The sequence below is a fragment of the Seriola lalandi genome, unplaced genomic scaffold, assembly GCF_002814215.2.
Source record: "Seriola lalandi dorsalis isolate HSWRI2012SDOR001 ecotype SW California unplaced genomic scaffold, Sedor1 jcf7180002054361, whole genome shotgun sequence".
Lineage (NCBI taxonomy): Eukaryota > Metazoa > Chordata > Actinopteri > Carangiformes > Carangidae > Seriola > Seriola lalandi.
Genome location: NW_019524914.1, coordinates 327,670 through 343,166, shown reverse-complemented (window position 1 = coordinate 343,166; position 15,497 = coordinate 327,670). Strand labels below are relative to the sequence as shown.

The window sequence follows — 15,497 nt, the reverse complement described above, 5'->3', positions numbered from 1 at the left end:
CTATAAAGCATTAACAAATTATCTATTAGTAAAGCCAATGATAATGGCTTATAATATGGTACCAAATTAATGTGTTTAAAAACCTTTTTAGTGAAACATCAACATATGTGTCAGGGTTTTGACTTTCATCTCATGTCTCACATTATTGACTAAGCAGCTATGTCATCATTTTAATTTCCCTAATTTCCCTATTTTTATTTTTGTCATTCCCATTTCATCTGATATATTTTTGGTTTCTTGGATCAGGGTTATAAATGTGTTTTGTCTATATAGCATTTAGACAGTTTCCGGCTTCACAACCATGTTTCCATGGTTACATTAGTAGTTACATTGGTTGTTTTTTATGTTTGTTTTGTTTTTCCATGGGGGGTTGTTGTTAGGTAAACAAGACAAATAGGGAACGAGGCATGCACATCAAATGAAAACAGAAACGTTGAATAAAAGACAAATAAAGAACAAACAGGAGTCGTTACGTTACTCGCACAAATCCATGGAAACTCGGGATCTCGTTTTAAAAATCCACCGGTAGTGACGTCACTCGTGGCAGGATTTAACCTCACGTGACGCTGACTCCACTTCAGTCAGCTGATAAAACTCGGTTGTTTGTCGACAGCAGCTCGAATTGCTCGGTCATCGTCGTGTCTATGGTTTAATGGTCCAGCTGCTGCCACAATGAGGAGTTTCGTCTTGTTCGTTTTCACGGCGTTAGCCCTCGCGACCAGCGACGCTTTGGTCCGGTAAGAACAACAAGTGCCTGAGATTGTGTATTAACGCGACTGTTGTGAACTAAAGCTTGTAGCTAGCTTGCACAATGTTAACTCTGTTACCTAACGCTCAACGACAGAAAACGGTCGTTACACACACCATCCCTAATGTAGAAGCTAGCAGCCGCTGTAGCGTCGTGTTTACATTCAGAGAAGTAACATTATACACTTTTTATCTCTCAGTGTCGTTTGCTCAGTGCATGTGATCTCCTCTTTGTCTGATCTTGTGACATCAGCTTACACTGCAGGGATCCACGCACCTCTGAACTGTCTGTTTATTTTTTAATCTTTAGTTAGTCTCAATTGAGTTTGATTTTCACAGGAGACCTAAGAGAACACAACTAAGACAAGCAACTACAAGAGTCATATAAACATCAGATAATAATGTGTTAAAATATAAAAGGTCCCATATTGTATAAAGTGAGATTTCCATTATTCTTTTGGTTATAATGCAGGTCAAGGTTCTATATAGATATTGTGAAAGTATCAAAGTGCTCAATCTATGGAGAAATGCACGCAGCCTGTATTCAGAAATTGTGCATCAAAACCGGGTCACCAGGACTCCTGTAACTTTGTCATGTCACAACTATACAGACACCGCCCTCAGCCGCCCCCGGCTCATTTCAGCGCTGATTCAGCATCGTTATTAGCATTTACTGTTGAGTTTAGCAGGCTACAATCTGTTAGCTGTAGTTTGCCTGGCTGTGCATCACTCAGAAAACAGCCGGCCAATCAGAAGAGAGGCTCAGAAACAGACACAAGAGCGCTAAAGTTCCAGAGAGAAGAGAAAGGAAACATAGAACTATTTTGAAATGGTTTTTGGTACTTTAAACCACAAATAAATATTCTTACAGATATCAAAACTTCAAATAAAACAAAGGAAACGTGTAAAATGTGTGATCTAAACAAAGGAGGTATGAAGGTCTCTTTGCAGAACTGTTTGTCATTTGTTCAATTTAAAAGTTGCATAATACCTGAAACGAGCTCTGCCAACACACGAGGAATATCTTAGTTTAGTTAGTTACTGGATCTTATACTGTAGCTGTGAGTTTGTTTTGAACTTCAACAGAGCAGATTCATAAATGATCATGAGATGATTGTTTCTTCTTGTCCGTGAGGAAGTCCATCTGACCTTGTGATACAGAGGACGCTGATAAGTATGACATTTTTCGTTAGTACTAAAGTACTGTGATAAACAGGATGTAGCTGCTGAAGTAATGGAGCAGCATGACTGTACAGAATATCTTTGTACAAACTTGTTTTTTTGTGTCCTTTTCAACACAGTTTGAAAAGGACAAACAGCCCTGAATGTTAAACAGGAAACTAAAAAACAAGTCTGTGATAAAAAGCATCAAAGGGAGACTGAAGACCAGTCAGAGCTGGGCATATAAAATCATGTCATCTGGAAAAAAAATTAAATATTTAAGCACTAAGTAGTAGTGATATTTGTTATTTATGCACAGTGTAAAAAGTAGAAGTGTTTCCGGGAATCCATTCATGATACTTATTATAATCCTGTGCAACATGTCAACCACATTACTGACACCAGAGTCTGTGCTGCGAAAAATAAACATAGGTCACGTTGAGGCCTGTTCACACCTCAAACTGTTGCCGTCCTCCAACTCTCACTCAGCCAGTTAACCCTAAAACACAGCACTTTCACTCCGATGGCATGTATGAGCCCGTTTTAGCCATTCATTGTAAAATATTCAGTGAACTGCAAACAACTGTGTCATTTGTAAGTGCTGGGTAGTAATCGGTGCTTTTGTGTTTACTGTCATTCATTATACTCAGTCGGTTAATTACAGAGCTTCAGCAATCACTCATTTATTTTACTAATCAATAATCATTTCAAACAATTTTCAAGCATAAACATTCACCACATCCTGTTTCTCAAATCTGAGGACAAAATCTTTGTGTTTTGGACTATTGATTGAGTAAAATAAGCAATTTCAGCATTTCGTCACTTGCGTTTCATAAACAAAACAATGAATTGATTGATGGACAAAATAGTCTGCAGATTAATCAGTGACGTAATTCGCTGCCTTAGTTCATTAGTCCACAGTTATGGAGCTGTATCCCATCTTTAAATGGTCCAAAATGCTGCAGCCAGGCTTCTGGAGACAACATGCAGGGAGCTACTAGTGGAGTTTAGAATAAAATAAAACATGAATTACATGTTGAAGCCCCTGAGTACGTTTCTGAAGTGCTGTGTCCTCACCAATTGTCTGTTTGATGATTTAAGACCCAACTTTAAATGAGGGTAGACTGTGCATGTGCTGTGTCTGGCTGTGAACTCTGCAAGAGATTAACAAGTTTCTCAGGACTCATCTTTAAACTGATGTTTTTTTCTTTCATTTTGTTTCTATTTTAATTATATTTTGTTGCTAGTGTTTCATACTGTGTGGTAAATGCTTTTATTGTGAAATATTAAGTAACTTGTTCTGAAAAGCGCTATATAAGTTAATCATTGCTCACTTTAGTTGCAGGTGAGTGACCATGTTTTAGGCTACTTGTTTTAGGGTAAATTGTAACAAACACTTCTAATTTTCACATTTTCTAGACTAAATAATTTACAAAAATCTTCAGATAAATTGGCAGTCAAGTGATTGTGAGCTGCAGCAGTTTTCAGTGATCATGAAGATTGTGGCATGTGCTAAAAATAAAGGAAGCTTTTACTCAGTTTGTGTCACAGTTTGTGGTAAATGACTTTTTCCACATTCTGCTTTTCAAAAGCCACAGTGCAGCAACATGTCAACATGTTCGTCTAGAGTTGTTTCGGTCACATGTTTGATTACCAAAGCATTTGTTCTGTGAAACTGTGCAAACACTGACGTTAAAAGTTAATAATATCAACAGTATGACTACAGTGTAAATGAAGTACAAAATTTGCTGTTTGTTTAATATTTAATTTCTTCAGGGTGAAACTTTGTTGATGCTGAGAGCAATTATTTGACTGTTCCTGAACTCAACAGCTGACAATGTTATGTCACATAGAAATATTGAGTTAATGGGGCATTGTGTTGACAAAAGGGTGGTGTTTGGGTGACAAGCATTGCGGTATCATCTGCAGCACTTGTATTGCAACACACTAAATGATAACACTATAGATAAGGGCTCAGAACTGGGTCAACCGTAACCTATAAGGTCACCACAGTCTGTGTTTGTGTTTAACAAATGAAGCAGCTGATGATCAGAATGAATTCCTGCTGCATTTGTATTTTTTTAATACAATTTTAAAAAAAAAATAAAAATAAAACAAATCTGAAATGTGTGCATGGATGAAAGAGGTCATGAACTAGGCTCATAATTAACTGTCTTAAATCATTTTCTTCTCGTCCAGAATTCCCTTAAAGAAATTCCGTTCCATCAGAAGGGAGTTGACAGACTCGGGGAGAAGAGCGGAGGAGCTTTTGGCCGACAAACACTCCCTTAAGTACAACTTTGGCTTCCCCTCCAGTAATGCACCCACTCCAGAAACCCTGAAGAACTACCTTGACGTAAGTATCAGTCCAAACCACTGACCTGTGGACCCTTAAGTCTTCACTTTCCCTAATGCACCATGCAGAAGCTAAAAGCCAAGCGGAGGGAGAGCAACAACAAAGGTCCTCTTGTTGTGGCTGCCTCGGCCATCTTCTGTAAATCCTCCCAGCGGAATGGAAAATTAGACTTGGCTGTTGTGACAAGTAAATCTGCTGTTTGAGAACGGCTGATTCATTCTGATGAAGGTTAATATTGGCTCTGAAGTGATAGAGCTGTGAGATTGACAGAGGAGGAAACTTTACCATATGACAGCTGAGTCAATGTTGGCTCCTGATCTAAGCCTCTTCACCCTCGTCAGCTCATGGAAATATTGTTTGTTTGCTCTCGATTTTACTTCTAATGTTAGGTAATTACCTATTTATCTTCCATAAAGACATTAATCAGCCTTTAAGGATTCTGAGAGGAGAAGGCTTTCAGATGGATAATCTCTCTAACTACTATTGCTGTTTTACACAAAATGAGGGGTGTTGACCCTTGTGACTAAAGCTAGGCTGATTATATTGATCAACATTGGCTTATCCAGTGTATCTGCAGGTCTTAAAGTAAAAAAAAAAAAAAAACAAGCAAACATTGAATTTGGTTTCCTCAGTTTGAAGTAATAAAAAGTCTTAAATTTAATTCATGAAGTGTTAGAAAATTTCTCTTGCCATAATTTTTTTTTTTTCTTGTTTTGTTCGTCCATCAGTCCAGAACTCAGAGATATTTCATTTACCATTGTATATGATGCAGGTTATTGATCCACATCTGTCGTTTTGTGCCTGGAATCCTGGAGTGGTGTCTGCCTGTTTGAAAGTTTTAGTTTGTCCATGTTTTGAGCCCAATTCAATGGCATTTTGTGTATTTTTTTAATGTTTAAAGTGCAACATTTAAGCCTTTACGCACAAAGACTTACAATTCAAAATCTGCATAAACCAAATCAAAACCATTTAAACAGCCAAAAAAAAAAACCCTTCATATTTTCTGTAATTTGACTGAATCAATCAAAAAGACATTAAACTTCTGCATTTTGCCTAGAAAAGCAGAAACTACTTTGTGGCCTCAATGACTCGACAGAAACTCTTACAATATTTAGAAATAAATAATTTTGCCCCAAGCTGTCGGTCACATGAAACAGAAGTTTGCTTCAGCTCCTGAACTGATGGAGTAATCATTTGCTTTGTTCAGTGGAATTGTTAAACTGCAGTAGCTGATTTATTTACACGACTCGGTAACTATGTGACCTGCGTCCTAATAACATTTGCTGACACTGACAGCTGTGAGGCCTCATCAGCAATGAGAATAAAACAGACTGACTGACTCACTTTGTACAGTCATACCTTGGTGACATTGTTTCAATCATAAGACCTGCTCAGTTTCTCTGCTGTGGTAGAAATGACCCATTTTCTGCCATGACACAAGTATTTTTCTGAGTATATGAGATTAGCTGCAGAATTATTTACCAGGGGATTTTTAAAGATCAGATTATTTGAGCCCTGGAAACACCAGCTAAATCTCTTTCCAGACACTGATGGTTGCTTTTAATAATAATAATAATAAACATGTTTTTTTTTCTTCTCACCAGGCCCAGTATTATGGTGATATTACCCTGGGTACCCCTCCTCAAACCTTCAGTGTGGTGTTTGACACGGGTTCCTCCAACCTGTGGGTTCCCTCCGTTCACTGCTCCCTCTTAGACATTGCTTGCTGTAAGTCCTAATGTAGCTACAAATACATTACCAGTAAATAATAATATTCCTGTTGTGCACTTTGTCTCTGTAGAATGACGTGGCGTCTGACTTACAGTGAATAATAACATCTCTTTTCACAGTGCTGCATCACAAATATAATTCTGGCAAGTCCAGCACATATGTGAAGAACGGCACTTCCTTTTCCATCCAGTATGGATCTGGCAGTTTGTCGGGCTACCTCAGTCAGGACACGTGCACAGTAAGCTCGTCTCACACGTTAGCACTGTCACGGTGAACTGTAGTGATGTGAAACCCTCTAAGTTCTGTTTTTTTTTTTTTTTTTTTAATTCCTGTTTCTAGATTGGAGACATAAAAGTGGAGAAGCAGGTTTTCGGAGAAGCCATCAAGCAGCCTGGCATCGCCTTCATCGCAGCAAAGTTTGACGGGATCCTCGGCATGGCCTACCCGCGCATCTCTGTGGACGGGGTGGCGCCGGTCTTTGACAACATCATGAGCCAGAAGAAGGTGGAGAAGAACGTATTCTCCTTCTACCTGAACAGGTGGGACTACAGATGAAGGAACTTAACAGCCCCTAATTTAATGTGTAGCCATCGTCACAGGTTCTGCTTCTGTTTCCACTGAGCTCCACCTGATTTTTGGGGTGTTCCTAAACCAAAATTGATTTTTTTATTATTACTCCACACCTTCACTCACCTGCCATAGTTTGCTCCACTACTCATATTGTGAGGCTTTAGTTTTCAGTAATCTACTTTCATCCTGTTTTTTCTGGTTGCTGTTAGTTGTCCTTGTTGTAATGTGACGACACGTCTGCTTGACCAGTCACAATCAACAGCGCATCAGTGTCAAAGTATAGTTCACAGTAACTCGTCTCCAAAGCAGGGAAACACAAACTAAACCAATGGCTACAGTTAATGTTTGGATAAGTTCCTGCAGTGGAAAAGAGCAAATGTTAAAAGTTGCATCACTCTGCACGCGCTGCTGTAAAAGTCACAAACAGAAAACACTGTACAAGCACAAACTGACAGAACTGACCACTGCCAAGCTTGTTCCAGCAGAGTCCCTGAAAAAGTCTGGGTTAGGCCATTCAAATGTTGCTGTCACACAGTGTACAAGCATCTGTGGCTGGTATATGATGCCTGTGTCAGTAGAGGCCACTGATAATGGAAGATAAGGGAAATGTGCAGATGGATCATTCTCACACGGATGAAAACATGACATTTCTTGTCCTTACTGAATTTTGTGTTTGAATATTTTTGTTTAAGACTTTTCAAATTTTTATTTTATTTTATTGGGTAAATTTCAAAATTAGGTTTTATTTTAATTTTACATGGATGTTTATCAGGAGAGCTTGAATGTTAATGTTGCGGCTGCTTTAATGGACCTTAAACTGTGGAAATGTGTTGGACTTTGAGGCATCTGAAAACTGGTAACGGTCTGAATGAAAAACTGTACCAGCCTTCTTAAAGAAGCTGGTTGACCAAAATAACATGAATGGAAACAGAAATACTTTTTCCTGAAGCAGCTGGTATGAACTTTTTCAGTGCTTTGAGGGACACAGACAAAACTCCATTATAATCTGGAGAGCCGTTTCAAAAACATGTATTTAGAAATGTCTCCATATAAAAGCCAAACTATCTGCCTGGCTTGATAACACAGGGTTTCATTGAGGAACAACATTTTAACTCCATCCTCAGCAGTTGTATCCTGGTGTTTGTCTCCCGTGGCGACGGTCAGGTGTGACTTCATGTTTTGTTCTCTCAGGAACCCAGACACTGCGCCCGGCGGTGAGCTGCTGCTGGGAGGAACCGACCCCAAATACTACACCGGTGACTTCAACTACGTCAACGTCACCCGCCAGGCCTACTGGCAGGTCCACATGGACCGGTGAGTGCTCAGATACAACACCCACACATCATGATATTGGTTCTATCGTCATTGTAAAAAGGCAGGTTTATTTATTGTTTCTCTGACTGGTGGCAGCACAGAGGGGACACTCTTAGAAGACTGTTTTCTTCCATTTAGATTAAATAATTAATGGAAAATAATCAACAGATGAGTAAACTGTAATTACAGCCCTCACTACATGCTTCCTCTAGTGTGTAATTTCCAAACCTCCTTGGCAACGGGACACAGTGATGCTGTTATTATACTTTCAAAACTAAAACGTGCATGTTTGTGTGTAACAGGATGGCAGTGGGCACCCAGTTGACCCTGTGTAAGGACGGCTGCGAGGCCATCGTGGACACCGGGACGTCTCTGATCACCGGCCCCTCTGCCGAGGTCAAGGCCCTGCAGAAAGCCATCGGAGCCATTCCACTCATACAGGGACAGGTGGGATGGACACAACAAGCCTCACTTGAAAACACTGAAGAAAAAGAAAAGATAAAACATACATAACTTTATGAAGTTATCCTCTCACTTGTCAACCAGTGTCACTGAACAGGTAGTTCTGGAAAATGATTTAATTTGGCTGCAGCAGCTACAGAACTTTAATCCCTTGATGCAGACAAACAAAGAGGGACACAGGCTTGAACCTGAACCACAATCTACTCTACTGGTTTCCAGCAGTTTAACTTGTCCTCTGCAACACCAACTCCCTTGAGTCCTGGGTCTGAGGAGCAGGGCTCAGTCCTCGGGTCCATTGTCAAACTGCTTTAAGCTCAGCGCTGGTTTTACTTCATTTAGGTTAACCAATAGATTCAGATAGAAACTAAAAACAAATACAGTCTCTCTATCTACAGCACGCCGATTAAAGGGTTCCCAAAGCTGCGTCAAAAACAAATCTGTTAAATGGGTCAGTAGGATGTAGCACAGTTGGTGTATGTTAGTATTCAAATTTAGTTTTAAAATGTCAGAACAATGTGAAAAATAAATGTTTTATCCCCACTCTAAGTAACTTGGAAACTTGGATTTGCTTAACGTTTATCAGAACAACCTCTTCTACCAGGAAAGTTTTTGAGAATGAGATGATCAGAGACGCTGCTCAAAAACCTTTTTAAGGAAAGAGGAAAGTTTGCTTGAAAGTTTTCAAACTTAACAGAAAACATGAAACATCCCATGGATGTAAAGAGCTGAAAGGTTTTGTCAAGAAAAACACTTGGCAACATTTTTGATAACAGTATGTTTCATGTGTTGATCTGTTTTTTCATACATAAATGTACCATTGTGGAATCGGATTAGACTGCCACAAAATTAATTTTGTTTTATACGTTCAGTCTCCTTTCATGTCATTTATGAATCTCATGATTTGAACTAGAAACAGACATGTGCATTGAGGTGATTCTGGTTGTGTTTCAGTACATGGTGATGTGTGACAAGGTCCCGTCGCTGCCCGTCATCACCTTCACCGTGGGCGGACAGAGCTACAGTCTGACCGGAGAGCAGTACGTCCTCAAGGTGAGTCTGTTTGCAGGAGATGTTGTTTTCATCCAGCAGGGGGTGAAATGGAGTCAGCTCCAGCAGTAACAATACAACACTGTGACTGAGTGTTGCCTCATAAACTAAACAAGTGCAGCTTTGTTTGATTTGGCAAAGCCAGGAGGAGGCTGGTGTGTTGTCTGAGGACTGATTACACACAGATTCATGTGGTTGCTTGTTTTTCTCTTTCCTCTGGACTTTGTTGTATTATTTATTTTATATCATCAAAACTTGACAGCAGCCTTGTCTCCGTCTTTGTCTCATCCAGGAGAGTCAGGGTGGAAAGACCATTTGCTTGAGCGGCTTCATGGGTCTGGACATCCCCGCCCCCGCCGGGCCCCTGTGGATTCTGGGAGATGTATTCATCGGCCAGTACTACACCGTGTTTGACCGAGAGAACAACAGAGTGGGCTTTGCTAAGTCCAAGTAAGCACAAATGGCACTGAAACAATATGTTCAAGTGCAAAGCTAAAAGTACGAGTTTCAGGAGAGAAAAATTCAGAGCTGCACGTTTTCTGTTGCTTTGCAATCAAAAAGTATTTAGCAATAGATGTTGTGTAGAGCATAAATGCACTGATTTCCAGCAGCGTGCGTGAACAAGACTGGAGAGTTGATAGGTTGTGTGATGGGTTCATATGATCAGGGATGAGTTGATTGTATCGGTACTGCCCTTTTCAAACATGATCCTTTTTTTTCTTTTTTTTTTTTTCTTTTAAATCAGGGATTTGTTTAAAACAGAACACTTTTAATTTGAATTTTAGGAGGAAGTTGATCCTCTACTACTGAATTTGTGATGTATCTTAATGTGATTGGCCTCAATAAACACTTTTTAAAAGATAATCTGGTTTTACTGTTGTGTAGCTTTAAAGATCCCATATTGTATAAAGTGAGAGGTCCAGGTTCTATATTAATACTGTGAAAGTATCAAAGCCTCAGTCCACAGAGAAATGCACACAGCCTGTATTCAGAAACGGAGCCCTAAAACCAGCCGTCAGGACTTCTGTAACTTTGATGTCACAACAAAGCAGTCACCACCCTCAGCTATGCCCCAAGCCCCGCCCACCTGGACCCACCATCCAACCTTGAAGGATTTGGTTTCTCTGAGTGTTTATTCCTGAAATATCTCCAAATCTGACAGAATCTGGCCAATATAGCGAAGACAGGCTCTTTCCACCTGATCCCAGTTGTTATGACAAGCTAAGCTAACTTGCTGCTGGCTGTAGCTTCAGATTTAACACTCAGATATTAGTCTGAGTCTTCTCACTGAACAGGCCAAGGAAACAAACAGCGAGGCAATCCCTAGACTCAAACTTTATTATTCCCTCACACTCTACATCAATGTACAAAAAGTCAGCTATACATTAACCATAGATTTATCCATAAAAGTTATTTTACTGAACATGCTCAATAAAATACAGACCACATAAAAAAGTCCTCTCAGCTGTTTAGTATTCAGTAGATACATTTTCTCTTCACATATATTTTTCACCATGAAATCCAGACACCACTGGTTCAGTTTAGTAAAGCTTGTACAGAACATGTGTGCAGAGTGGATGAGACAGGAACCATGACAGCTTTACAGCGACCAGCTTCACTGCAGGAAAGTCACTCATCAGCTTTTGGCCCCTTTGGTTTTTCTTAATCTGACTGAAGGTTATAAAACAGGATACAGTCTGTTGCAGTATGTGTCATTTTATGTTTGTTTCCTGTGATAAAGTGAGTTTCCTGGAAATTAAACAAACTATTTATAAACCTCGTCACATAATGCAAAAATCCTGTAAATCCAATGTTGCAATAACCTGATCGTTACCAGTTTCTAATAAGACACCCTTTATAACAGGTTTATTAATGATTAATAAATTAAACTAATGTGTTCTTCAGGTAAAACGCTCCAGTGAACCATTTGACCATTTATAAGTGCAGACCTTATACGAACACATCATTAATAACTTAACAAATATAATTCCAGATGAGTCACTAATTGAAACCTTTGACCTTTATTAATAACTTACCAGCAAGAAAGTTGAGTCAGTTTTATTTATACCACTCAGAATCACAAATCTGCCTCAAAGGCCTTTAAACTCATGATGGAGGGGGTTCAAATGAAAAGAATTGTTGCCTAGCAACTCAAAAGTTTTTGATCATGACTTAAAACTGCTCTGAAAACATTTATTAATAACTAAAAAGGCCATTAGTTACAACTAAAGCTGCAACGATTAGTCATTGTCACTGGCACTTTAATAATGGATTTAATCGTTTCGGTCATTTTTTTCAATCCAAAGATGTCAGACTTCACCAGAATTGTTCTGGTGCTGATACTAGTATCAGAGATGCCTAAAATACTCGATCAGGTATTGGCGAGTATGTGAGTCTATGCACCAATCTGATGGCAGTTTTCCAAGAAATAGATTCTTCTTCACTGCTCTAAAAAGTAGCCTGTATAGGAAGTTGTGTTATGCAGCCAGTGGTAACTACAATAACACACACTACACCAAATATATATACAGTAAACAATCACACGATTAATTGATAATGAAGATAATTATTAGTTGCAACGTACTATGTAAACCCTTTATAAATTGTGCCTTATTGGAAAATGGTGGCAAGTAATCTAAAATATTGATTTGCAACATTGCTCACAAGACACTTGATTACAACTGGGTCTTATTTTAGAGGATTTGAGTGCCCTTCCTTTCAGCTGTGATAACACTGTACTCACCAAACTCATGGCTGAGATTTGAGAACATAGTGACATCACTACAGAGAAGTCTGATTTAATTCACCCAGCGGTCGTGCCAGATTACGCAAATCAGAGATTCCCAAACACACACTACCAGGCCATTACACTAAACTTTATATGTTGTGATGTCAGACTTGAAATTTGCGCTCCATGCACTTTCATACTATATATTTGGCCAAGACTAGAGACAAGTAAATATTTTTAAACATTGTGTAAAGTTATGACCTCAGACATTATTCTGAGGTACTCACAGTAGAAAATAAAAACTTTTTGGATGCTTGAATCCGTTCTTGAGGTTTGCCAGTGATCCTGAGATCCTGAGACCTCTGCTGTGGGCCACAGTCTCCAAAAAGTGACAAGAAAACAAACAGTGTTCTGCTCAGTTTTCTCTGACTTGAGTTCGACATCTGACCTCTGACGTCAGCCCTCCTGCTCCTGGGCTCCTTTCTCTTTTTCTGAGCTGGTGTTTCCACGGTCCTGCTCCTCGCTGGACCCTGTGCTCTGGCTATCCTGTCCGCTGTCAGACTCTCTCAGCGGGGCAGCCGGGTCTCTGACAACCCCCTCCATCTCCACCTCCAGCTCCTCCTCAGTCTCCTCCTCCACCCGGCCCACAGTGTCTGGGATAATCTCCACCTCGATGTCCGAGGAGTCCTCGCTCTCTTTGAACCACACCGTCTTCTGGCCTTCCCTCCTCCTCTGCTTGGTCAGGATCGACCTCATGCTGTACTCATCCCCGTCTCCTCTGCTCCTCCTGGCTGTTCTCGCAGAGGGGCTCCCTTTGGGGACGTGGTTGGTGTAGACGCCACAGGAGGAGCAGTGGCGGCTCCGTCTTTCGAGGGGAATGACGCGGCTCCGCGCCTGGGGGAAGGTGCTCCGTCTGGGGAGAGCGTTGTTCCAGCGCCTGGAACCCCCGCGGCTGTGGTCGCCCTCATTCTGGAAGCCGTCGTTGGTGTACTGCAGGGAGTCCCTGTGGCCGGTCCGAGGCTGGTCAGACTTCAGACAGGGCCCCAGGCACTACAGGCAGGAGAAAGGCCCCTCATTATTAATACAGCAGTTAATGAAGCATGGAGGATATTGAGGCATTGTTGAACGCTACAGATGCCACCGTGGTTCCCAAGAGTGAGCTAGGTTCATTTGTTCTGTTTTAACACAGAGCCCTTCTGTGGATTTCAGCTGATAAATATTCATCACAGTCACACAGGAGGAGCACCGCACATGAAGGCATTTAACAGCTGAGTCTGTCTCTGACGTCTGAGTTATTACTGTATGGAGGTGTCTTTGTGTCCTTTATCACAGCGACAACACAGGCTGAAGCATTCATAGTCTCAGAGGGAAGCCCCTTATTTTACAGGCTACTGTCACTGGAATTATGTTGGCAGTTCATGTTTCTTTACAAAGTAATTTAAAATATATTTGAATTTGAGGATATTAAAATTGTTTATTTCAGTTTTTAAAACTTATTCAAAATCTTTTTCCTGTTTCAAAGTGTGGAGAAAACCAACCCTGTACTGGGCTTTAATGCTATGATGTATAGTTGCATATGTATGCCATGAAAATGTCACAATGAATTGTATGACTTTTTTTTATGTCTTATATATGATGATTTATTTATGGGGTGGCACGGTGATACAGTGGTTAGAACTGTTGCCTCACAGCAAGAAGTTTGAACCTTGGGCTTTTTAAAGTAAGGCATAAAAAGTCATGGTATACTAAGTCATAAAAAACACCATAGTATAGTAATGGGATGAAAACATCTAGTATACATGTAATGCAAAAAAAAGTCATAATAGAGATGCAGATTAGGCCTTACTATACTAAGACTTTTTTGATGCCTTACTATACCATGATATATATATATAAGTAAAGTAAAGCATAATAAGTCATAGTATAATAAGTTTATAGTTTCTGCCTTGCTATACTGTGACTTTTTATTTCTTACTATTATATGACTTAATAATGCCGAAGTATACTATGACATTTTTATGCTTCACTATACTATGACTTTTTTTTTTCTTTTAGTCCTTACTATACTATGATGTTTTTATGGCTTTTTAGGCCTTACTATACTATGACATTTCTATGCCTTACTATACTATGACATTTTTTATCACTTCTTAGGTCTACTGTACTATGACTTTTCATTCCTCACTATAATATAACTTTTTATGACTTTTCATACAATGTCATTTTAATGACTTTTTACCTTACTATACCATGTCGTTTTTATGACTTTTTTAAACCTTATTATACTATGATGTTTTGTGACTTTTTATGCCTATGTCGTTTTTTTTTACTTTTTATGCCTTATTATACTATGATGTTTTTTTTTACTTTTTATGCCTTACTATACTATGACTTTTTATGCCTTACTATACAATGACTTTACATGCCTTACTATACTAGGTCGTTTTTATGACTCTTTTTGCCTTACTATATTATGTCGTTTTTTTTACTTGTTATGCCTTACTATACTCTGACTTTTTTAAGCCTTATTGTACTATGATGTTTTTTGACTTTTTATGACTAAATATACTATGACTTTTCATGCCTTACTATACTATGACTTGTTTTTGCCTTATCATACAATGTCATTTTAATGACTTTTTTACCTTACTATACTATGTCGTTTTTATTACTTTTTTAAGCCTTATTATACTATTTCGTTTCTTTTACTTTTTATGCCTTACTATACTATGACTTGTTATTGCCTTACTATACTATTTCGTTTCTTTTACTTTTTATGCCTTACTATACTATGACTTGTTATTGCCTTATCATACAATGTCATTTTAATGACTTTTTTACCTTACTATATTATGACTTTTTTAAGCCTTATTATACTATGTTTTTTTACTTTTTATGCCTTACTATACTATGACTTTTTATGCCTTACTATACTATGATGTTTCAATGACTTTTTTGCCTTACTATACTATGTCGTTTTTATGACTTTTTTAAGCCTTATTATGACTTTTTATGCCTTACTATGCTATGACTTTTTATGCCTTACTATACTATAACTTGTTATTGCCTTATCATACAATGTCATTTTAATGACTTTTTTTACCTTACTATACTATGTCGTTTATATGACTTTTTATGCCTTACTAACCTATGTCGTTTTTTTAAGCCTTATTATACTATGTTTTTTTGACTTTTTATGCCTTACTATACTATGATGTTTCAATGACTTTTTATGCCTTACTATACTATGACTTGTTTTTGCCTTATCATACAATGTCGTTTTTATGACTTTTTTAAGCCTTATTATAATATGACATTTTTATGAATTTTTATTCCTAACTATGCTATGACTTTTTATGCCTTACTATACTATGACTTGTT

At 38.7% G+C, this 15,497-nt stretch overlaps 2 protein-coding genes across 2 annotated transcripts in view; one reads left to right on the top strand and one right to left on the bottom strand.

The window, feature by feature from the left end:
- Positions 1–576: 576 nt before the first annotated feature.
- ctsd (cathepsin D) lies at positions 577–10,252 on the top strand. Its single transcript, XM_023408446.2, has 9 exons — positions 577–737; positions 4,108–4,264; positions 5,869–5,992; positions 6,115–6,233; positions 6,335–6,534; positions 7,757–7,879; positions 8,182–8,326; positions 9,293–9,391; positions 9,681–10,252. The coding sequence occupies exons 1-9, from the start codon at positions 673–675 to the stop codon at positions 9,840–9,842; spliced, it is 1,194 nt and encodes a 397-aa protein (XP_023264214.1). The 5' UTR covers positions 577–672; the 3' UTR covers positions 9,843–10,252.
- A 456-nt stretch (positions 10,253–10,708) lies between these two features.
- Positions 10,709–15,497, bottom strand: part of cdhr5a (cadherin-related family member 5a) — a 24,266-nt gene continuing 19,477 nt past the window's right edge. The window contains exon 14 of the mRNA XM_087174548.1: positions 10,709–13,166. Coding sequence (XP_087030674.1) covers positions 12,573–13,166 — 594 coding nt within the window. The 3' untranslated portion in view covers positions 10,709–12,572. The remainder of the gene's footprint in view (positions 13,167–15,497) is intronic.

Bases quoted from the DNA above. Each gene is read 5' to 3' on its own strand.
- ctsd (XM_023408446.2), top strand. From the start codon at position 673: ATGAGGAGTTTCGTCTTGTTCGTTTTCACGGCGTTAGCCCTCGCGACC. The intron at 4,265-5,868 runs GTAAGTATCAGT...TCTTCTCACCAG, and splicing joins CCCTGAAGAACTACCTTGAC to GCCCAGTATTATGGTGATAT. The intron at 8,327-9,292 runs GTGGGATGGACA...GTTGTGTTTCAG, and splicing joins TTCCACTCATACAGGGACAG to TACATGGTGATGTGTGACAA.